Source organism: Pleurodeles waltl, chromosome 6, assembly GCF_031143425.1.
Source record: "Pleurodeles waltl isolate 20211129_DDA chromosome 6, aPleWal1.hap1.20221129, whole genome shotgun sequence".
NCBI lineage: Eukaryota > Metazoa > Chordata > Amphibia > Caudata > Salamandridae > Pleurodeles > Pleurodeles waltl.
The window spans coordinates 1,117,918,317-1,117,943,335 of record NC_090445.1 but is presented as its reverse complement, the minus strand read 5'-3'; the positions used below and the strand labels follow the sequence as shown (position 1 = coordinate 1,117,943,335).

Sequence of the window (25,019 nt, the reverse complement as noted above, 5' to 3'; positions counted from 1 at the left end):
CCTGTTCTGCATGGAATGTGAAATGCAGTGTGCACGGGAAACAAGGGCGTTTTGGAAATAGTTGTCGAGTTCAAGATAAGTTGAAAAACATGAAAGAGATAAATGTAGAAAATGATTGCAAGTATGATGACTTAGGCTGTGGCCAGATCATATTAAATGTAGGAGATAACAACAAAAGGAATCCAATTGACTTGGTCAATGTTAACGGTTCTACAGTAGAAATGTCATTTGACTCAGGTGCCAAAATCTCTTTGATCCAAAGGAAATTTTACTTGGATTAACTTATAGATAAAATGAAAGCATAAAAACTGGATATTCGGCCCCTGACTTATGGTGGGGGCAACCCATTAAATTAGATTGGAATTTCATGAGAGAAATCAAATATAAGGGCAGATTTGCAGAAGGAAAAATCTATATTTCTACCAAAGGGGACAGCATCATCAGCTGATTTAACCAAAAAGACCTGGGTGTGATGCTGGACGCCAACAGGGATCAACCAATTGTGTTGAAGGAGATTTAGTCAATTGGGTCACATAGTAGAAATCCCACTTGGAGTGTAAATGCAAGTGTGGAAACTGTGAGTGAAATGTGTGATGGAGTCTTCACCAGATTGTTATGATCTCAGTTGTCAGATGTATTTACAGATAAGCTAAGCTGTTTGATAAACTATTCACATAAGATTGTGTTAAAAAACAATGTTAACCCCAGTGTGAGCAAAGTCAGAGGGGTCCCATAAGCTTTGAGCTGAGCCATGATTGATCAAATGGACCATCTAAAAAAAGGAATTATAAAGGAAGTTGAAATGACAGAGTGGGTGGCTCCATTAGTGCTAACACGCAAGGCATCTGGTGCTGTAAGACTATGCATGGATTTGAAAGGGTTGAACAATACTGTAGTTGTCAACAGACATCCCTGTCCCAATATAACGGAGATGTTGTAACAACTTGATGGTCCATACATTTTTTTATCATTAGATCTCCATTCCGCTTTTCATGATATTAGCCTAAATGAGGAATCTATGTGTTTGACATCTTTTATCACACCTTTTTGCTTGTATTAGTTTAGAAGGATGCGCTTTGGCTTTATGTCCGATGCTGTTGTATCTCAAAAAGAAAATTGAGAATGTTTTGAGAGGTATTACAAATGTTAAAATTCTTCACATAGATGTGCTAATCTATAGTTGAATGCAGGTAAAACATAATCAAACAGTGAGAGCAGTATTGGAGAAATTTAGAGCGAGAGAAGTCTTACTTTACAAGAATAAAAGTGCAAAATTGGTTTAAGGGAGGATACTTATTTTGGGCATATGCTGTCTGAAAAAGGATGCAGCCAAATAAAATGTTGGTAGAGACCATCCAGAGGTTATCAGTTCCTGAAAACAAAGAAGAGATGAAAAACTTTTAGGGGATGACAGAATAATATAATAAATTAATTCCGAAGTTTGCCAGCCATATGAATAATCTAAGAATGTTATTAAAGAAAGGTGTACAGTTTGGGTGGACATCTGATTGCACATGTGAATTTGAAGATATAAAGAAAGCGCTATCAAAAACCTCGTCATTACAGAATTTTGACTCTTCAAAAGAGTCTGTTCTTGTACCCTATGCAAAAGGATTAGGTGCAGTGTTAAAACAGGGGCATTGTGACAATGAAAGAACCATCATGTTTATCTCTTGGAATCTGGTAGGACGAGATTAAAGGTACTCTGTTATAGAACAAGAACCAGTATGCATTTATCGGGCCATAAGGAAACTAAAGAAATGTTTGTGGGGTACAAAATTTGTTGTAAACACAGATCATAAACCTTTGAATGATGCATTTAGGGAAAAAAAAGAATTAGATGCAATATCTACCAGAATTTGTAGATCGATAATAGCACGCCAAGAGTATGATTTCAGAGTTGAGTACATTCCGGGTGCTAAAAATTGTGTTGCGGATTGTCTGTTACGTTTAGTTACACATTCTCAGGATGAAAAGATAAAAACAAATGCATGGGAGGTTGATGATTAGAGTGTGTATGAAGCCACAGATGGATCATATCAATGAAGAAAACTAGAAAGCATTAATTGAAACTGATGAGTGTCTGATTGATGTTATGAAGTTAATTGATAATGATTGGAATTTAAAAAAAGGAGTGGGCACAGAAAGTCTTGGAGCGTTAAAGATGATTTATCGGTACATCAAGGACAATTATGGAGAGGTACAAGGTTAGTTCCCTAAGGAAGGTTAGAGATAATCTAATACTATTGCACATCAAGGTCATTTAGGAAAATTTAAGACCAAAGAAAGAATTAGGCTACATTTTTGGTGGCCTGGTCTCGACATTCAGGTGGAGAGAAAGATTTGTGAATGTTAAGAAAGCTTGTCAAGTGACAAAATAAGTAAGATGAGGATACAACCTATGGTGGTAAGGGACTATCCAAAGAGGTTGTAGCAAGAGGTTGCCCTGGATTTTTGAGTGCCTGTACATTGCAGATCTGGTGAAACATATGTAATAGCAATTGATATATTTTTATGGTGCCCTAGGTGCACATTTCTCCGAACAGTACAGTGGTGCACAGTGCAGTAGAGGAGGTTAGAGCAGAGTGGCATAGAGTGCGGCGGTGCAGAGCAGAGTATAGTGCTGTAGAGTGCAGTGGCATAGAGTGCAGTGGCGTATAGTGAAGTGCTACAGAGTGCATTGGCGTTAAGTGGAATGATGCAGAGTAGAGTGGTGTAGAGTGCAATGACAGAGTGCCATTGCATGGTCTGCAGTAGTACAGAGTGCAGTAGCCTTGAGTTCAGTGGCATAGAGTGCACTGTTGCAGAGTAGAGTGTCAGAGTGAAGTCGTGTAGAGTGACATAGAGTGCATTGGTGAAGAGTGCAGTGGTGCAGAGTAGAGTGCAGTGACAAAGGGTGCAGCGGCGTAGAGTATAGAGTAGTGTGGTGCACAGAAGAGTAGCGGCATAGAGTGGTGTGGCGTACAGTAGAGTGGACTGGTGAATGCATTGAAATAGTGGTGTAGAGTATAGTGGCATAGAGTGCAGCGGCATATAATTCAGCAGTTTACAATGCAATGTTGTAGAATGCAGTAGCATACATTTGAGTGGTGCATAGTAGAGTGCAGTGGGGTACAGTGCAGTGTAGAGTAGAGTAGAATGGCAGAGAGTGCTTTGCCGTAGAGTGGAGCAATGTAGAGTGCAATGACATAGAGTTGAGTGATGCTGAGTAGAGTAGTGTAGAGTGCAGTCACAAAGAGTGCACTGGCATAGAATGCCGTATTGCAGAGTGGAGTGGTGTAGAGTTCAGTGGCTTAGAGTGCAGTGCTGCAAAGTGGAATGATGTAGAGCGCAGTGGTTTACAGTAGAGTGGCTTAGAGAGCGCTAGCTGAGAATACAGTTGTGCCGAGTGCAGTGCTGTGCCGTATAGTGCAGTGACATAGAGTGCAGTGATTTAGAGCAGAGTGGCATACAGTGCAGTGGTATAAAGTGGAACAGCAGCACAGAGTAGAATAGAGTGGCATAGAGTGCAGTGGTGTATAGTGCAGTAGCATAGAGTAGATTGTTTCAGAGCAGAGTGTAATGGAAGAGTGCAGTGGTGCAGAGTAGATTAGAGTAGCGCACAGTGGATTGGCATAGAGTGCATAGGTGTAGAGTTGAGTGGTACAGAGTAGAGTGTATTGGTGTGTGTATTGGTGTAGAGTCTATTGGCATATAATACAGCGGCATAGAGTGCAGTGTTGCAGAGTGACAAAGAGTGGTGTTGTGCAGAGTAGAGTTGAGTGGCCTAGACTGGAATGGTGTGGAGTGCAGTGGCAATGGATGCAGTGATGTAGAGGGCCATAGAGTGCATTGGCATAGAGTATTGCAGAGCAGAGTAGAGGGGAGTAGAGTGGAGTATGTCTGGTGTGGTAGAACACTGCCATTAAAGACAATACATTAAATGGAAATGCCCATTGCATTTTTACAGACATACACTTTTACTAAAAAACTATATAGTTTATAAATACTTGAACTGTTCATTTAAATTTTGTGTGCTAGAAACAACCCTATACTACCTCAAGTATCAATCAAGATTGCCACATAGATCCTCCCACTTTGAAGTCAGAGAAAGAAATGTAAACACCAAGCTCCCTTGGGAGATAGATCCTGACATTTGACCTCTGTCTTTGAATGCACAGCAAATGTGACAAGATAAGAACAAGATGTAGAGGCCTGCTTACCGAAAAGAGCTCTCTTAGAAGAATAGAAGGCGAGGTAGTGTATAAATGCTTTGCTCCTTGGGAGGGACAAACTCACTCTGAACTGGCTAAAACAAATAATGCCAGAAAATAGAAAGGCAGAAAATGTGAGTTACAAACCACAAAGCCAATGGTAAGCAACGGGTGGAATGCATGTCAAGGTAAGCTTCCTAAATGTCCCCAAAATGTCTTTAGCAAACCAGACAGCCGTACTGAGAGTAGGCTTTGAACTAAAAAGCTGTGCAGATGTTATCTTTAAGGGTCAGCTTCACTAGCATAACTTGGACCAGTGTGTTAATGACAGTGCTTATTATGTACTGGTGATTGCTGGTGGTGAGCACTAGCTTTAATTTGTTGTGAACCAGGACATTATCAGCCATTTTTAATAAAGTTTATTAGTTATTCAGTACAGTACATCGGTATTTATGACACCAAGGGTACGTTTAGCTTGGCAACATATTGAAATGTTCATACATAGACATACTGTAGGTGTCCAAAAATCAGTACACCAAGCCCATAAATAATCAGTGATAGTGCCATGGTTAGCAACATGAAACATGCTGGAAACATAGTGGAATATGTATTACACACACCTTTTCACATTTGCATTGGGGAATTTTGCTCGTACAAGTAGGAGTGAAGGGGATCCCAGATTTCCCTGGGACGTGATTTAGGGTGGGGTCCCTTGGCATGTGTTTGTAGCTGGTCTCTACAATAAACCATATCTTGGAGTCAGTTTGCAATTTTCAGTCCCATTTTACACACCAAAAGCATTGCTACACAACATTTGGAGAGTAACAAGGCCATACTGACAAAGCATCAACTTTTGTAACTTCCACAATGGTCCCTAGCAGTTCCATGTCTTGTTCTGAGACAAGAGAATGATTAATCATTGTGTACAGAATTGTGAATGCATCAATCCAGTAGTTGTGTACTTTGGGACAAGACCATGCCATGTGCATAAAACCAACATTCACCTCTCCACATTTTTTGTACTCGATATTAATATTTGGAGTGAGTTTAGCCTTTTGTTCTGGAGTGTAATAATAATGGTGCAAATACTTGATTTGCATTAGTTTGTGTTTATTATTGAATGTTACTGTTTGACTTGAGCTCAGCAATAAGAAAGGACGCATCAGTGATCTGAGATCCCAACTCCCTTTCCCACTCTTGTCTGATTTTTAACGGAAGTTCCATTCTTCTACCTACGACTTCCAAATGCAGGAAAGAGATGGATTTACCAATGTCTGTGCACTGTTTAGACTTAATGAGAATCAAAACACGTCTTTAGTGGGTTTGGGAAAGCTGGACATACCAATCTGTGCTTCTGACCCCAATCTATGATAGCGTTGCACAACCTTTTGTTTTGTAATCTTGGATGGCAAGAGAAATTTCGTTTGGAAGTTGATACCCCAAAGTCTCCACCCATACAGAATTCAATATTTTCTTAGCGAAGACTTCTTGCATTGGGGAAGTAACAGTTTATGAATAGCAGGTAGCAATGGCATATCACAGTTAAAATATTTTGCCAGTTCCCACCGGGCTTTGTGTGTCATGCCAATGCAATCAACATCATCTCTCATAGACAAAGGTTGCCACCACAGTGTTGGGTCAGGAGTGAATCACAGCGAGTCAGCGTTTTTACTATCCGGGCATGAGTGATTGTTGCCTGTGGTGATAGCCAATATTTAATATAGTGTGTATGCACTACTTAAAAATAGATATAGAAATCCAGTACTGATATACCCTCATCATTCATGGGTCTTGTTAAGACTCACCACTGCCTATGTGTCTGTCCACCTCCCCCGATGAGTTGTGTAAGCAATTTTCATTGCTGTCGGAAAAATCCCAATGTTAAACATACTGGAATGTTTCCATAGAGATATAGAAATGTAAGTAAATTAGCATCTTCATCAGAGAGATAAGTCCGCATATTGAGAGAAGCAGTTGTGTCTACCTCTCAGTTCGAGTTTTGAAATGATCAAGGGTGGCTCAGAAACTATGGAATATCATGTCTATTGTGTCCAGTGTTACATAAATGTCTAGATATGTCAATGTGTTTACATACAACTTCGAAGGATACTCTATTGGAAATTTATCTTTAGAACAACTGAAACAATTCAGATATATGACAATTTATTTGAAGCCCTTAGAAGCCACCAAATTTTACAATTTCACTAATTATTGTACACAAATTCTCCTCAGGTTGCTGAACCTACAGGATGGCATCATCCACACACAGGGGTGGTGTCAATGATTTGTTGCCAATTCACAGTCAATGATGGGAGTAAAATTCCCATAGTAAACAAGCCATTGGCTCGACTATTAATGCCAAATCAGGGGCAATAGAAGGCATCCTTGTCTTGTCTCTGCTGATCCATATCAGCTCATTACCAGACTTTGACCAAAAGCAAGAGAGAGGAACACAGAAATGGGACAAAATAGGTGGAATCGAAAAAGAGTAAAACAGTGACAAATGGAGAAAAACAGGGATGGAAACCTGCAAGAGTGAGATAAAGAGAAAGGTTGCATAGTATAGTGAATGAAAGAGAGCTTAGGTGGCATCAAGACAAGGCCCCCTGTTTATTTAGCACCCAGGCATTAGTTAGTGCTGGCAGTAGGGTACTAAGAAAAACTTTGGGGCACTGAACCTATTTCTTTACAAACAATGGTTACATCCACTGATGTGTGTTACCAAAACCTTGCCACGTTTCCTCAAGTACTGATTAAAACCTGTTTGCCCTGGATTGAACTGTACTCCACTATAACATCTTTCGGATGTCATAATTGGTAAGGACAAAGGATTCTAACCTAATTGTATTCTACAACTTAGAAGGACTTAAATAAATGCTGCTGTCTTGGTTACTTCTGATCTGAGGTACCTGTCTCTGATCAATTTGCTTCTTCAACTATAGTTCTTTTAATATTTGACACGTTGTATTCGCATGCAAAAACACTATTTCAGTATAATCAGTGTTCAATAGCATAGTGGTTATTGTGCCGTAGGCACTAAGGGAATCTTGAAGATGTTGCAGAGGTATCTGCATTTGGTATAATTAGGCTGAGCTGTTTATGTAGCCCATATTATCTCTTATTGGACAGTCTCCAGGGTTGTATGTCAGAATATCGAGGAAACTAAGATCAACCAGTCAAAATAGTGTGGTCAAAATATTGACTGTCATAATATTATTGTTAAATAAGTATAGATTTACTGTTCCTACCTCCACATCTACATAGCTTGAAGATATATAAACGGCAAGGTACATTTATATTTACCTATATATGTACTTACCTTCACAATATTGTGGTAGTCAATATTTTGTCTAAAATATTTTGCCTGGTCGTTATTAAAATCTCAACTTTCTGGTATTATGTCCTCTTGCTCTGGTGAAATTAATGGGCCTGATTATTTAAGTCCTTGTTTAAAGATGGGCGGAAGAGGGACTTGCACCTAAAATTAGATGTCCCATTGTCCCACCTTTCCCTTCTCCTTCCTCATTTAATGGTCTGGGAACTTGGCTTTTGTCGCAGATGTGCTGCCACCAGCTCTGCTATAAGGAAAACTTGTATGAACCTGACACAAATGGAAATTGCATCACAGGTGCTGTCCTGTTTATGGCGGCATCTCCGATGTCATTTTGCCTTGCTTTTTTCTTTCCAATCTGGGACCATCATGTAAACTCAATTGGCCTTTGGCAGAAAAAATCCTTAAATGTTCCCTACTTAAAAACCATCATGTGAGGAACACCAATTATCCTCAATTGTAAGGGTGTGTTTTCAGAAATTGCCTAAGTGCCCAGAGACATTTTGCGGCATGGGCAAAGTGGGCAATTGTCCAGAGCTCCCCACACTCCAATGGGGCCACATGGGAAAGTTACCTTTCTGTCCTTGATCTCTGTATGTTCATTATCTCTATCTAAACCTCTCTCCCCATCTGCCTAGCTCTCCCTTTGACTCTGTCTCTCTACCCATGCCATGGTTAGTATCTTTGTGGTCCCAGGTAAGACCCCTTTCAACTGTTTTGTGCCATAGAGGGGCCCCCACAATACATGTTGCCTTGGGCCCCAAAATCCTTAATATGACACTTTAAGTACATGAAAGTGGTGCATGATAGATGATGCGCCACTTTTCTTGTGCCCCCCCCCCCTATCAGCACCTAACGACACCATGGTTGCACCATATTTACAATACGGCACACTATGACAGCCATTAACACAATAGCGTAAAATAAATTTATGCCATTGTGGCGCTTTGCTATACTAGCGTCGAAAAATATTATGCTAGTGCAGCAAACCACAGGACGTCCCATTGAATATAATGGGGACTCATTTTAACGCCTGCTTTGAGCAGGTATTAAAAATGACGGAAAAAATGGTGCAGTGAAATGTTATAATTTCACTGCGCCATTTTTTCGGGGCTCCCGGCGCCGGAATACCCCCTTGCATATGTTATGCGTGACGCAGGCATAATGTGGCAAAAGGGGTCACAAAGTGGCGCTATGTGAACATTGTGCCACTTTGAAAATATGCAGGGCAGAAAAGCCAGCTTTGTGCCACCTTAGCATCAAATAAATGACGCTATGGCGGCACTGAGGTTATGCAAGGGGCTTGTTAATATGCCTCTTGTGTCACTGCTTTCTCACAACCAAAATGGCTCACATCCCAACAACAGGAGCTTCTTCTGAGCTAAAAAAGTTGTTGACGTTATGGCAAACTCTAACTTGAGTTGACCGGCCTTAGTTCCTCTGCCTTGCATCCATCCATCACCATGCCTATTGAAATTGACATTGCTCTGCTATTCTCTTACATGCTCCTTCTCAGTGTCCAGTTTGCACACTAACATGGTTATTATTAATCCAGAAAATCCTTCTTGTTAGGTACTGCCTCTAGCCTTGAGCTTAGAGTACCCTTTCCAATAATCAGTGCTTGGAGTCTATCCTTGAACGATATACTAACCCGATCTCTGGAAGATCAAACATTATATACATTTAACCTCATTAGAAGAGCCTGGCCTCTGCCCGAGCTTTACTGTAGTCCTGGTCCCTAGAAAATGAATGTGATTTTTTACCAGGATCGTGAATTTTCTGTGCTTAATTTAAGCCAGTGGTTGATGGAGGAAGCCGCCAGTACTTATTTTTGGGGACCGGAACTTATTATTCATTTTCAGACAATTACCAAAAAAACACACAAATCCGAAAGACGAAGCAAATTACAGGAAAAAGTTGAAAAACGTGAGTGAGATAAACGGACAGCGAATGTCTGGAAGTGGCTTTAAGAGGCATGATATGGAATCAACCATACCCAGCCCTGATATTTGACATGCAGATATCTAATTGCAGCGGTAGGGGTTTTCTGAGCAGAGCTTTGGGCACCGGCACTCATCCATTTACAACTTAAGTACTAGGAACTGCAGAGGTTTGTATGAGGGGACAGGTAAACCAAGTAATATTGTCGACCATCTTTCTCTGTTCTTTCTCTTATTTATTCTGAACTGATAGGAAGCAACTCCCTTGGGCGAGTTTTCATAGTCGTAGGCAAAATGAGAGTTTACTACTTGGAGGGTATCTCTAGCCCATGATGAAGGTCATTATGAAGGCTTTTGTTACACTGTGGCACCCTCTGCGGGCATATCGCCCTATGACAGAAACTTAGAGTGGCCTTCATACATCCCTGGACACACAGGAAGTTGCTGAGGAATGAGTGATTGAGTCTAGGGGGTGTCGTAGATGTACCCTTTTAAATCAGAAATGTGTTAAATGGTAATAAGAAAACCTTTGGATAGTCCGTTCAGCATTTATCGCTCATATTTAAGGTAACCCTTAGAAAGGTTCGAGTACCAATTTGCAATTATTGGAAAATGTTGTGGTCTGAGAGAACAATTCCTAGACGAAGAACATAAATTCCGTTTTGCTGTTCTTTGTAGACTTTGCTTTTTTGCTTACCTTTGTGCTTGAATTTCAAACTAAATAAATTGTAGTTGATTTGACTTGAAATGTTTAATGTGCTACAACCTAAAATGCGCACAATTTCACAATCAGACAGAAGGGCACACGTGGGCATATGGGGTTACTGTGGGTGCTTCATTTATTAGAACTTTCCTAGATGTCTCTAAAGATTCATGTTTTCCAAAACATAATAAAAATACATAGATAAATACAGTGGCTTCGGGTGCCATATTGTTTAGGAACTGCCCTGAATTGTTCTGTGTTTCAGCCATATCTTAATCACAAAAGCTGAATCAGGGTATACTAAAAATATGGCATTTATCAAACCCTCCTTTACCTACATTGGACACCCCTAATTTTGGGTATTCTAGAAAAGCCAGTTTATGTTTTTTATCCTGAGACATTATTTCAAGTGCATGGGGTATAGATTATAAAATAATTGATCCTGCATGCTAGGAATTCAAACTGCTCACCCTGGTTAATGACTCACACTTCACAAAAGACAGCCTTTCTCTCTTTCTTTGATCCTCCTCTCCAGAAGCCTATCCGCCTTCTCACCCTGGCCTGAAGATCAACAAGGATATGCTAAGAAATGCTGCATACATCGAGTCAATTCTCATTGATTGACCTCAGCTATTCCTTCCCTCTTGCAGGCCTGGACCACATACCTCCTTCCAGACGGAGAGCTTACAGCACCAATCAGATTGCGGATCATGAGCCAGTCGAACGGGTTCATACCTCCAGCGACCCCACTTCTGCTGTGGGGAAGAACACCCTCAGAAGAGCCCAAATGCAGGAGCTTCTGGGTCAGACCAGTCCAGACCCATGGCATACGGACCTACAAGTAAGGGTCTTGTGTTTAACACTAGGACACAAAAACAAAGGGCTTCAAGCATAGCCAGACACACGTTCTCTCTGCTTTTAGCCCCTCCTTCCCTTGTATCCCCTCCCTATCATCCTGTAACCATGCCTCCTATACTGTGCCTCCAATTCCTTCGAGCTCTTCTATCCCTCCTTCCTTAGTACCACAGTTCTTTCCCGTTGGGGGTTTGTGACTTCTTTCTATCCTTCTTACCCCAGCCTCTTCCATCCCTCCCACTATCCATCCCTCTCCTCTCCCTATTCTCTTTTTGTTTTGTTGAAAGCCTATCAGATCGGGTTTGCTCTAGGAAATAGCAGCTTGTATTCTTAGTGATGTATTTATTAACACCTATGGGTTATTGGGTAGCCACTTTGTCACACAAAGGATGGTTCAATAAGTTGCATAGTTTCATTAGCTGATTGGGGGATGATATGGTTAAATAGTTTAATGACCTGCTTGTTCAATTGTTTATATCTCTATGGACGATTTTATTGATTTCTGTTTTAATATATGTTATGCACTATAGAGATGTTTGTTTACATTTATGCACTTTAATCGACATATAATTATTATAGCCTAACTGCTGGAAACAAGAAACTTCAATATGGTACAGTTTTATTTACGAGTACTTGTAGTACACGCAAGAAATACCGCCATTGAGTGTATTCCACGTAACTATTGGCATGCAAAAATCTATAGATTGTGACTTTTATGGTTGCAAGGTTTATTTTTTAACAACCTGTTTACGGCAAAAAAGCAAGTGACAGACGAAATGCAAACCCTGTCGGAAAAAATATGTTGCAATTATTGCACAAGTATCGCAACTCTACTCTGCGAGAAATACAATGGTAGATTAGGCCACTAACACACCAGTAGCACAAACAATTACATGACTGTTTAAATGCAATCAAAGGGATAATTCCGCGAACTACAGATAAACCCAAACGAAGCTCTATGCGATGTCACGGTAATCTAATAAAACTACACAGAGCCCTAGCTAGATTTTGTAGTGCCTCAATGCGGGCCCTGAAGCGGGAGCGGCAGCAATACTACGCAGGGCACTGGATTGGCTTTATGCCTGAGGCTGAAGTCCACCCCGAGGCTTTCATTCTCCTCATACACGTGACAGGGGTCATACATGTGACAGGGGTCATACTATCTGGCCCTGCTACAAAGGTTAGCTCCGCCCAGTACGTAATTTGAGCCGGTGGTTGCCGGTGGGCACTGGCACTTATTTTGAGGGCCAGCTCTTATACTTCTGCATCAGGCAATTGCTGGGAGCAAAAGACACATATGGGAAAGACAGAGGAAGAGAAAGACGTAAAAGGGTCACAAAGAGAGAAAGCAGAAAGACGCAAAAGTGAACTAAAGGGGCAGGGAGTGGCTGTGCATGGAATAAAGAGGCCCAAGGTAGGATTATGCTGCTTTAGAAGTCCGTACTCACACATTTAATCGCAGCAACCTCCAGTTTCAGAGTAAAGTTTTGCACACCAGCACGTTTTTATTAGGGTCGAGAGTGCAAGCGCTCTAACCCCTTTTGTAATCTCTCTGTTGGCTTTTAACCACGCCCATATCACGCCCATCAGTTTGGTTGGTTCGTGGGCGTGCCTTTTAAAATTTGCTTGATTTCATTAGTGAAAGGCATGCCTACGTCATGCCTTTTCTGGTGTTTAGCCCTCCTTGAGCGCACAGGCAAACTACTGAAAACATACGAGGCTCTGGGTTTTCCGCATGGCTTTTGGACTACTTCTTTTTATTTCTATTGCAGAGTGATTTCGCTGGGCAGTAGTCAAGCGTTTTGCATGACATCGACCTTATTACAAGGATAATTGTACTTTTGCTGGTTACAAGGATAATTGCACTTTTGCCGATACATTGGACTGTAAGCGAACTTTTGTTTCCTTTTGGGTGTCTCCTTCACACTCATGGTGGCTGTCGGCTCGCTTATCTGAAACTGTTTTACTTTTCATTTTCAGTTTATGTGGAAAAAAGTCAGGTTAGGAGTTGCCAACGCTAATAGCTCTAACTCCAGCAAATGTGAGACCCATTGCTTTGCAAATGCTTGTTTACAAAGTAACCTCTGGCTCCGCCAACCCTCCCTCTGCTTTCGGACCACGTGGGCCAGCATGCTCACAACACTACATTCCTTCTCAACCATGAAGAACAAATACAAAACTGGTAAAAACACTGGTACAAACACAAATGAGACACCAAAACAAAGTTTCTTCTCATGTTACAGACATGAAGAGAAGTGGCAGAAGTACAACCACTGGAAAATAATCTGTTAATGGACCTTAATGTGGCCTCTCATGTGGAAGGCCTTGAACTAACAGTTCATCATTTGTTTATTCAAGTACCAATCCATGAACTGCTGCGAGGGTGTTGACCGCAGCTGGTATTGTCTTTCACATTCTCCTACCAAGGGTATAGGGTCTAGCAGGGACTTTTTCTGTAGGTTGGCCACTGGGAATGGTGGTCACCTTGGCATAGGCTGCCTCGGAGTTGCCTGCAGTGGATTTTGGGCTCTTCCTAGGGCATTTAGTGTCCTGCTCCCTTGGGCTTTCCTATTAGACGCTGTCCTTGAGGACATGGGTAGAGTCAGACACCACCTTGTGGGCCTCTGGGGACTTTCTAAATTGCTTAAAGAATGAGATATTCCGGGTGACCATTCCTGTTCCCCTGCTTGCAATGACCATGATGCCTTTAATGCAGCTGACAAGTACAACCCATGGGTCAGGTTCAAATTGGAGTCTGTAACTTTAACCGGGGTGGCATTCCGTTACTAGCACTTGATCTCCTACTCTGATATGTCATGTCCTTGCCTGGTGGTGTCTACTAGCGGCCTTCTGGTGCAGCCTTCTAGGGGTTGACAGACAGTCAAGAGCAGGGCTTTTAGCCCAAATAAGGTGTTGTGGGATGCTGTCAATCACCACTTGGCCCAAGCCGAGTTGACTACACGCTTGTGGTCACATGGAGAGTCATTCGATGGAGATGGCTTTTTCCACAATTTTTACAGATGGTTCTCTGTTGTGACAATCTTGGCAGCTGTCACCTGGGGGTTATGCAGCGGTGTTTAATGCACCATGACAGTAGGTACTCTGACCAGGCCTGGAAGCTGAATGGAGGTTCATTGTTGGTGCGTAGTTTGCTAATGAGCTCCTGGGTCGCCATTACGTTTCTGACTTGGATAGCACTTCTGACACAGCAGTGAAAGCCATGATTTCAACTTCAAGTACCTTGGGTAATTGTCAATTAACACTACCATGTGCCACTGATCCGTGAGGCTGACAAAATTGAGACTGACTCACTGCCATGGGGTGGCTGGTATATGCTCCGTGATGACGGGGGCTGATCGTTCTGGGCACCCAGTAACTAGGCATGGCATGCAACACTTTACTGTTTGCTCCACCAATTTGTCAAATCCGGGAACCACACTTTGCTTTTCAGTCAGCTTTTGGTCTTGATAACATCTTGATATGACACGTGGGCAATTGTATGGCTTGATGAGCCATGCCTTCAGGCATCACTAGCCTCGTTCTCATCATGAGTCTTCCTTATTCAGTGACTGTGAATTCATGCCTCACTTGTTGTAAGGCTTGCAGTGTGCACTGTATTCCTTGGTCTTATGTGCCCTCTGTGTCATCAGGACTTTCCAGTCACTGGATCTCACTGCTGAAATGTACTGTGGACAGTTATCCTCTTTGGTAGCCTGTATATTGCTGTCTAGTGATATTTGGAGTAGCCGGGCATGTTCTACAATTAGTGGCACATATTCCTTTCTCTGGTTCCCATCCTTCCATGCCTTGAGAGATAGTTTGTAGGGTGTTGGGATCCCGTCTTACATACAATGGTGAACTCCTGGAGCTGCAGGATCCATTTCTTAATCCATTGAGGTGGTTTGGAACAACAGAATGAATAGTTTTTGATCCATACACAGAGTAAAAGTGTTGCAGTACAGATAAAAGTGGACATGTCGACATCCTCCATTAACTGAAATGGCCTCCTCTTCCGTGTGGTACCTCTGCTCCTTGGGTGTGAGCCCCTGGCTGGCATATACAACAGCACCCATTCTCTGCAGGCTTGTTTTTGTGACAGCACAGCTCCCAGGCCTGAGGGCCTGGCATCCATTGAGAGTTCTGACTCTTTCCAGGGGCTCAAAGTATGCCTGGGTAGTCTCATCAGAAAACGCTCTTTTGGTATCTTACAATGTCTGCTCTTATTTAGAGCCCCAGGTCCATAAGGCGGATGTTTTTGTCAGGTTCTGCATAAACCGCTCACAATATCTGACCATCCCTATAAAGCTCCTGACTTTAAAGACAGTTGTCAGTGCTGGTGAGGAATGGTTTTTTTTCACCTTAGCAGGGTCATGAGCTACTCCTTCTTTGGATAATCAGTCTCCGAATAAGCTGATATCCTTTTTGATAAATTTGCATTTTACCATGTGGAGGGTCAGACCACTCCCTTGTAGCCTGCTGAACACCACTCTAAGTAGACCAAGTGTTCTTCCAGGTTTGAGGGGTATACCAGTATGTCATTGCTGACATTAAGGAACCCAGAGAGCCCCACCAAAACTTCCTTGATGATGTTTTGGGAGCCTTTGGCAGTAGTGGAGATGTTGGAGTTTAGTCTCTTGTAACAGCATAGCTCCACAAGCATCAAGAATGTTGCGATCTCTCGGGAGGCTGGGTCAAGCAGGATCTGGAGTTATCCTGACCTTAGGTCCTCTATTGAAAACCATTGTGACCCTGCTAGTTTTTTCATGATAGAGTCCACCGTGGGGGTGTGCAGGTGTTCTTTTTTAATGGATAGGTTTGGGATGCACATGTTGACGCAGATCTGCATTTCTCCAGGCTGCTTTGGCTTCTTTGCGACCTCTAATGATGATACCCCTGGGGTGGGTCCTTCGGCCTTTTCAATGATGTTTCCTCCTCTAAGTTCCTTAGTTGTTCTGCTTTGGGGTGGAGGTGAAAATGGGACCCTTCTGTGTCGGAGGGCAATGGGCTTGATTGACTGATCAACATGGAGGCTTACCATTTTTCCTTTTAGGCACTGGATGCCTTGAAAGAGTGATTCAGACTAATTTTCGAGCTCTTCTACTGCTATCGGGTGGAGGCTGAGTGAAAATCTAAGTAGTTCTAGTTCTTCTGCCATATGGCAATTTAGGTGGAAACCTGTCCTTTGTAATGTTATGTAGATCTTAGCTTTTGCCACTTGTTTCTGATGGTGAATGTCTGTTGTGAATGTCCCTGCCAATTGGAGGTATGACTGGTTGCAGAATGCAAAGACTCGGACATCTGTAGCTTTGAGCTTTGGTGGGCTCGACAGGGAGTGGTATAGATCGTGTGACATGAGGTTGATGAAAGCTCCTGTGTCTATTAAGGCTATTAGCAGCTGCACCAAGACTTGCACCTGGCACATGGGGGTGGCATAGCCTTCCATTTCTCATGTGTTATGGTAAAGATGATGTGGATGATCACTTCTTGTTCACTGTTGTGAGAAGGTAGCCTCTTTCTAGCCTTGTTACCCCCACTTTTGGCCTGTTTGTGAGTGTATGTCAGGGTGTTTGTCACTGTTTTCACTGTCTCACTGGGATCCTGATAGCCAGGCCTCAGTGCTCATAGTGAAAACACTATGTTTTCAGTATGGTTGTTATGTGTCACTGGGATCCTGCTGGTCAGGACCCCAGTGCTCATAGGTTTGTGGCCTATATGTATGTGTCACTGGGACCCTGTCACACAGGGCCCCAGTGCTCATAGGTGTGCATGTATATGTTCCCTGTGTGGTGCCTAACTGTCTCACTGAGGCTCTGCTAACCAGAACCTCAGTGGTTATGCTCTCTCATTACTTTCAAATTGTCACTAACAGGCTAGTGACCAATTTTACCAATTTACATTGGCTTACTGGAACACCCTTATAATTCCCTAGTATATGGTACTGAGGTACCCAGGGTATTGGGGTTCCAGGAGATCCCTATGGGCTGCAGCATTTCTTTTGCCACCCATAGGGAGCTCTGACAATTCTTACACAGGCCTGCCACTGCAGCCTGAGTGAAATAACGTCCACGTTATTTCACAGCCATTTTACACTGCACTTAAGTAACTTATAAGTCACCTATATGTCTAACCTTTACCTGGTAAAGGTTAGGTGCAAAGTTACTTAGTGTGAGGGCACCCTGGCACTAGCCAAGGTGCCCCCACATTGTTCAGAGCCAATTCACTGAACTTTGTGAGTGCGGGGACACCATTACACGCGTGCACTACATATAGGTCACTACCTATATGTAGCTTCACCATGGTAACTCCGAATATGGCCATGTAACATGTCTATGATCATGGAATTGCCCCCTCTATGCCATCCTGGCATTGTTGGTACAATTCCATGATCCCAGTGGTCTGTAGCACAGACCCTGGTACTGCCAGACTGCCCTTCCTGGGGTTTCACTGCAGCTGCTGCTGCTGCCAACCCCTCAGACAGGCAGCTGCCCTCCTGGGGTCCAGCCAGGCCTGGCCCAGGATGGCAGAACAAAGAACTTCCTCTGAGAGAGGGTGTGACACCCTCTCCCTTTGGAAAATGGTGTGAAGGCAGGGGAGGAGTAGCCTCCCCCAGCCTCTGGAAATGCTTTGTTGGGCACAGATGTGCCCAATTCTGCATAAGCCAGTCTACACCGGTTCAGGGACCCCTTAGCCCCTGCTCTGGCGCGAAACTGGACAAAGGAAAGGGGAGTGACCACTCCCCTGACCTGCACCTCCCCTGGGAGGTGTCCAGAGCTCCTCCAGTGTGCTCCAGACCTCTGCCATCTTGGAAACAGAGGTGCTGCTGGCACACTGGACTGCTCTGAGTGGCCAGTGCCACCAGGTGACGTCAGAGACTCCTTGTGATAGGCTCCTTCATGTGTTAGTAGCCTTTCCTCTCTCCTAGGTAGCCAAACCCTCTTTTCTGGCTATTTAGGGTCTCTGTCTCTGGGGAAACTGATAACGATAACGAATGCATGAGCTCAGCCGAGTTCCTCTGCATCTCCCTCTTCACCTTCTGATAAGGAAACGACCGCTGACCGCGCTGGAAGCCTGCAAACCTGCAACATAGTAGCAAAGACGACTACTGCAACTCTGTAACGCTGATCCTGCCGCCTTCTCGACTGTTTTCCTGCTTGTGCATGCTGTGGGGGTAGCCTGCCTCCTCTCTGCACCAGAAGCTCCGAAGAAATCTCCCGTGGGTCGAAGGAATCTTCCCCCTGCAACCGCAGGCACCAAAAAGCTGCATTACCGGTCCCTTGGGTCTCCTCTCAGCACGACGAGCGAGGTCCCTCGAATCCAGCGACGCTGTCCAAGTGACCCCCACAGTCCAGTGACTCTTCAGCCCAAGTTTGGTGGAGGTAAGTCCTTGCCTCACCTCGCTGGGCTGCATTGCTGGGAACCGCGACTTTGCAAGCTACTCCGGCCCCTGTGCACTTCCGGCGGAAATCCTTCGTGCACAGCCAAGCCTGGGTCCACGGCACTCTAACCTGCATTGCACGACTTTCTAAGTTGGTCTCCGGCGACGTGGGACTCCTTTGTGCAACTTCGGCGAGCACCGTTTCACGCATCTTTGTAGTGCCTGTTTCTGGCACTTCTCCGGGTGCTACCTGCTTCAGTGAGGGCTCCTTGTCTTGCTCGACGTCCCCTCTCTCTGCAGGTCCAATTTGCGACCTCCTGGTCCCTCCTGGGCCCCAGCAGCGTCCAAAAACGCCAAACGCACGATTTGCGTGTAGCAAGGCTTGTTGGCATCCATCCGGCGGGAAAACACGTCTGCACGACTCTCCAAGGCGTGCGGGATCCATCCTCCAAAGGGGAAGTCTCTAGCCCTTGTCGTTCCTGCAGTATTCACAGTTCTTCAGCCTAGTAAGAGCTTCTTTGCACCAACCGCTGGCATTTCTTGGGCATCTGCCCATCTCCGAGTTGCTTGTGACTTTTGGACTTGGTCCCCTTGTTCCACAGGTACCCTCAGTCAGGAATCCATCGTTGTTGCATTGCTGATTTGTGTTTTCCTTGCATTTTCCCTCTAACACGACTATTTTGTCCTTAGGGGAACTTTAGTGCACTTTGCACTCACTTTTCAGGGTCTTGGGGAGGGTTATTTTTCTAACTCTCACTATTTTCTAATAGTCCCAGCGACCCTCTACAAGGTCACATAGGTTTGGGGTCCATTCGTGGTTCACATTCCACTTTTGGAGTATATGGTTTGTGTTGCCCCTATCCCTATGTTTCCCCATTGCATCCTATTGTAACTATACATTGTTTGCACTGTTTTCTAAGACTATACTGCATATTTTTGCTATTGTGTATATATATCTTGTGTATATTTCCTATCCTCTCACTGAGGGTACACTCTAAGATACTTTGGCATATTGTCATAAAAATAAGGTACCTTTATTTTTAGTATAACTGTGTATTGTGTTTTCTTATGATATTGTGCATATGACACTAAGTGGTACTGTAGTAGCTTCACACGTCTCCTAGTTCAGCCTAAGCTGCTCTGCTAAGCTACCATTATCTATCAGCCTAAGCTGCTAGACACCCTATACACTAATAAGGGATAACTGGGCCTGGTGCAAGGTGCAAGTACCCCTTGGTACTCACTACAAGCCAGTCCAGCCTCCTACATTGGTTGTGCAGTGGTGGGATAAGTGCTTGAGACTACTTACCACTCTTGTCATTGTACTTTTCATAAGAGAAAAATATACAAAACAAGGTCAGTGTATATACACATAGCCAAAAAGTTTTTCCTCTTTTCACTCTTTTCTAAGTGCTGAAAAGTACTTCTAAAACTTTCAAAAAGTTCTTAAAAGTTTAAAAAGTTTTTTTCTGTCTTTCCAAAAAGTTCTGAAAACTTTTTTCTCTTTTTCTATCACTTTAACTCTCTCTAAAAAATGTCTGGCACAGGAAAAAATGTTGAACTGTCCAAACTTGCATATGATCACCTTAGCTGGAAAGGAGCAAGGAGTCTCTGCATAGAGAGAGGTTTGAGTGTAGGGAAGAATCCTTCTTTAGAACTGTTAATTAATATGCTTAGAGTACAGGATAAGGCCATAAGTGCCCAATCTGTAGAAAAAGTAGCTAATGGTTCTCAATCTGATCCAGGGACTCCCCCAGGAAAAGGTTCCGGAAAGAAACTTCTCAGCCTGCCCATTACTAGACAGTCTAGCATAGTTGGTACAGAGGTTGAATCACACCATACTGAGGATGTGATCTCACATTATGCTGGTAGCCAAGCTGTTAGGGTGCCCTCTGTAAGGGACAGGTCTCCTTCTGTTCATTCCCATCACACCTCTGTATCTAGAAATGTCCCTCCCACCCACCCTGATGACAGATTGTTAGAAAGGGAGCTCAATAGATTGAGAGTGGAACAAACCAGACTGAAGCTCAAGAAGCAACAGCTGGATTTGGATAGACAGTCTTTAGAAATAGAGAGGGAAAGACAGAAGTTGGGTTTAGATACCCATGGTGGCAGCAGCAGTATTCCCCATAGTCATCCTGCAAAAGAGCATGATTCCAGGAATCTGCACAAGATAGTTCCCCCTTATAAGGAGGGGGATGACATTAACAAGTGGTTTGCTGCACTTGAGAGGGCCTGTGCTGTACAGGATGTCCCTCAAAAGCAGTGGGCTGCTATCCTATGGCTATCATTTAGTGGAAAAGGTAGGGATAGGCTCCTTACAGTGAAAGAAAATGATGCCAATAATTTCCAAGTTCTTAAGAATGCACTCCTGGATGGTTATGGCTTAACCACTGAACAGTACAGGATAAAGTTCAGAGAGACCAAAAAGGAGTCTTCACAAGACTGGGTTGATTTCATTGACCAGGCAGTGAAGGCCTTGGAGGGGTGGTTACATGGCAGTAAAGTTACTGATTATGAAAGCCTGTATAACACAATCCTGAGAGAGCATATACTTAATAATTGTGTGTCTGATTTGTTGCACCAGTACCTGGTAGACTCTGATCTGACCTCTCCCCAAGAATTGGGAAAGAAGGCAGACAAATGGGTCAGAACAAGGGTGAACAGAAAAGTTCATACAGGGGGTGACAAAGATGGCAATAAGAAGAAAGATGGTGAAAAATCTCAAGATAAGCATGGGGATAAGGGTAAAACCAAAGATCCCACTTCAAATCTTAAACACTCTTCAGAGGGTGGGGATAAAACAAATTCTTCCTCTTCTTCCCAACCTGCACACATTAAAAAGCCTTGGTGCTTTGTGTGTAAAAACAGAGGCCATAGGCCAGGGGATAAGTCCTGTCCAGGTAAACCCCCTGAGCCTACCACCACTAATACATCAAGCTCTAGTGCCCCTAGCAGTAGTGGTACTAGTGGTGGGACTGCTGGCAACAGTCAAGCAAAGGGTGTAGTTGGGTTCACTTATGGGTCCATAGTGGAAACTGATGTAATCAGTCCCAAGACAGTTTCTGTCACACCTAGTGGCATTGGCCTTGCCACACTGGCTGCTTGTCCCCTTACAATGGATAAGTACAGGCAGACAGTTTCAATAAATGGTGTTGAGGCCTTGGCCTACAGGGACACAGGTGCCAGTTTCACTTTGGTGACTGAAAACCTAGTGCCTCCTGAACAACACATCATTGGACAACAGTATAAGATTATTGATGTCCATAACTCCACTAAGTTTCTTCCCTTAGCTATAATTCAGTTTAGTTGGGGTGGAGTTACTGGCCCTAAGCAGGTGGTGGTATCACCTAGCTTACCTGTAGACTGTCTCTTAGGTAATGACCTAGAGGCCTCAGGTTGGGCTGATGTAGAGTTTTATGCCCATGCAGCCATGCTGGGCATCCCTGAGGAATTGTTCCCTCTCATTTCAAGTGAAATGAAAAAGCAAAGGAGAGAAGGCCTGAAAACTCAGGATCCCTCTCCATCAACAGGTAAAAAGGGTATCACAGTATCCCCTAACCACCCTACCATTCAGGATACTATTCCTGTGGTGGGAGAAACCTCTCCTAGGGTGGCACCTGTTCCAAGGGAATCATCAGCTGGCAAAGCTGGACTCCCTGAGGTAGAAGTACCTCTCTGTGGGATAACTAACATTGGTGAGAAAAAGAGCACCATTTTAGTTAACATGGAGCATCCCTCCAACCCTCCCAGAGAAACTTTAGTGCAGAAACTCTGCACTGCCTCACAACACTTAGGACAGCATCCCTGCCCTAGTGTGGAGCTGATAGGACAGCATCCCTGCCCTGCTCCAACTCAAGAGAAACAGCATCCCTGTTCTCTCTTCCAGCCAGATGGACAAAGTTTTTGCCCAGCTATGGCTTTTCTGAGACAGCATCCCTGTCTGGCATTTCCATCACTACAAATAGGTTCAGTGGACAATTCCCACTGCTCTAAACTAAAACTTACTGATAGAAACTCTGAAAATACATCTTCACATTGTTGCTTAGCTAAAAAACTTCAAACAGGGTGGTTTACATCCCCACAGGGAAGTAACCATATAGTGGATGATAAAGGGAGTAACCAGTCTATTGCAGAGCTACTCTCTACTTATCACCACTTAGACAATAAAGTCTCAACTGGCCAAGGTTAGCCTTATTGTCCTTCGTTTGGGGGGGGGTTGTGTGAGAAGGTAGCCTCTTTCTAGCCTTGTTACCCCCACTTTTGGCCTGTTTGTGAGTGTATGTCAGGGTGTTTGTCACTGTTTTCACTGTCTCACTGGGATCCTGATAGCCAGGCCTCAGTGCTCATAGTGAAAACACTATGTTTTCAGTATGGTTGTTATGTGTCACTGGGATCCTGCTGGTCAGGACCCCAGTGCTCATAGGTTTGTGGCCTATATGTATGTGTCACTGGGACCCTGTCACACAGGGCCCCAGTGCTCATAGGTGTGCATGTATATGTTCCCTGTGTGGTGCCTAACTGTCTCACTGAGGCTCTGCTAACCAGAACCTCAGTGGTTATGCTCTCTCATTACTTTCAAATTGTCACTAACAGGCTAGTGACCAATTTTACCAATTTACATTGGCTTACTGGAACACCCTTATAATTCCCTAGTATATGGTACTGAGGTACCCAGGGTATTGGGGTTCCAGGAGATCCCTATGGGCTGCAGCATTTCTTTTGCCACCCATAGGGAGCTCTGACAATTCTTACACAGGCCTGCCACTGCAGCCTGAGTGAAATAACGTCCACGTTATTTCACAGCCATTTTACACTGCACTTAAGTAACTTATAAGTCACCTATATGTCTAACCTTTACCTGGTAAAGGTTAGGTGCAAAGTTACTTAGTGTGAGGGCACCCTGGCACTAGCCAAGGTGCCCCCACATTGTTCAGAGCCAATTCACTGAACTTTGTGAGTGCGGGGACACCATTACACGCGTGCACTACATATAGGTCACTACCTATATGTAGCTTCACCATGGTAACTCCGAATATGGCCATGTAACATGTCTATGATCATGGAATTGCCCCCTCTATGCCATCCTGGCATTGTTGGTACAATTCCATGATCCCAGTGGTCTGTAGCACAGACCCTGGTACTGCCAGACTGCCCTTCCTGGGGTTTCACTGCAGCTGCTGCTGCTGCCAACCCCTCAGACAGGCAGCTGCCCTCCTGGGGTCCAGCCAGGCCTGGCCCAGGATGGCAGAACAAAGAACTTCCTCTGAGAGAGGGTGTGACACCCTCTCCCTTTGGAAAATGGTGTGAAGGCAGGGGAGGAGTAGCCTCCCCCAGCCTCTGGAAATGCTTTATTGGGCACAGATGTGCCCAATTCTGCATAAGCCAGTCTACACCGGTTCAGGGACCCCTTAGCCCCTGCTCTGGCGCGAAACTGGACAAAGGAAAGGGGAGTGACCACTCCCCTGACCTGCACCTCCCCTGGGAGGTGTCCAGAGCTCCTCCAGTGTGCTCCAGACCTCTGCCATCTTGGAAACAGAGGTGCTGCTGGCACACTGGACTGCTCTGAGTGGCCAGTGCCACCAGGTGACGTCAGAGACTCCTTGTGATAGGCTCCTTCAGGTGTTAGTAGCCTTTCCTCTCTCCTAGGTAGCCAAACCCTCTTTTCTGGCTATTTAGGGTCTCTGTCTCTGGGGAAACTGTAGATAACGAATGCATGAGCTCAGCCGAGTTCCTCTGCATCTCCCTCTTCACCTTCTGATAAGGAAACGACCGCTGACCGCGCTGGAAGCCTGCAAACCTGCAACATAGTAGCAAAGACGACTACTGCAACTCTGTAACGCTGATCCTGCCGCCTTCTCGACTGTTTTCCTGCTTGTGCATGCTGTGGGGGTAGCCTGCCTCCTCTCTGCACCAGAAGCTCCGAAGAAATCTCCCGTGGGTCGACGGAATCTTCCCCCTGCAACCGCAGGCACCAAAAAGCTGCATTACCGGTCCCTTGGGTCTCCTCTCAGCACGACGAGCGAGGTCCCTCGAATCCAGCGACACTGTCCAAGTGACCCCCACAGTCCAGTGACTCTTCAGCCCAAGTTTGGTGGAGGTAAGTCCTTGCCTCACCTCGCTGGGCTGCATTGCTGGGAGCCGCGACTTTGCAAGCTACTCCGGCCCCTGTGCACTTCCGGCGGAAATCCTTCGTGCACAGCCAAGCCTGGGTCCACGGCACTCTAACCTGCATTGCACGACTTTCTAAGTTGGTCTCCGGCGACGTGGGACTCCTTTGTGCAACTTCAGCGAGCACCGTTTCACGCATCCTTGTAGTGCCTGTTTCTGGCACTTCTCGGGGTGCTACCTGCTTCAGTGAGGGCTCCTTGTCTTGCTCGACGTCCCCTCTCTCTGCAGGTCCAATTTGCGACCTCCTGGTCCCTCCTGGGCCCCAGCAGCGTCCAAAAACGCCAAACGCACGATTTGCGTGTAGCAAGGCTTGTTGGCATCCATCCGGCGGGAAAACACTTCTGCACGATTCTCCAAGGCGTGGGGGATCCATCCTCCAAAGGGGAAGTCTCTAGCCCTTGTCGTTCCTGCAGTATTCACAGTTCTTCAGCCTAGTAAGAGCTTCTTTGCA

At 44.5% G+C, this 25,019-nt stretch overlaps 1 protein-coding gene across 1 annotated transcript in view; it reads left to right on the top strand.

Annotated features, from left to right (window-relative positions):
* Positions 1-25,019, top strand: part of VWA5B1 (von Willebrand factor A domain containing 5B1) — a 917,148-nt gene that overhangs the window by 607,638 nt on the left and 284,491 nt on the right. The window contains exon 14 of the mRNA XM_069242250.1: positions 10,818-11,008. Within this exon, the coding sequence (XP_069098351.1) occupies positions 10,818-11,008 (191 nt within the window). The remainder of the gene's footprint in view (positions 1-10,817; positions 11,009-25,019) is intronic.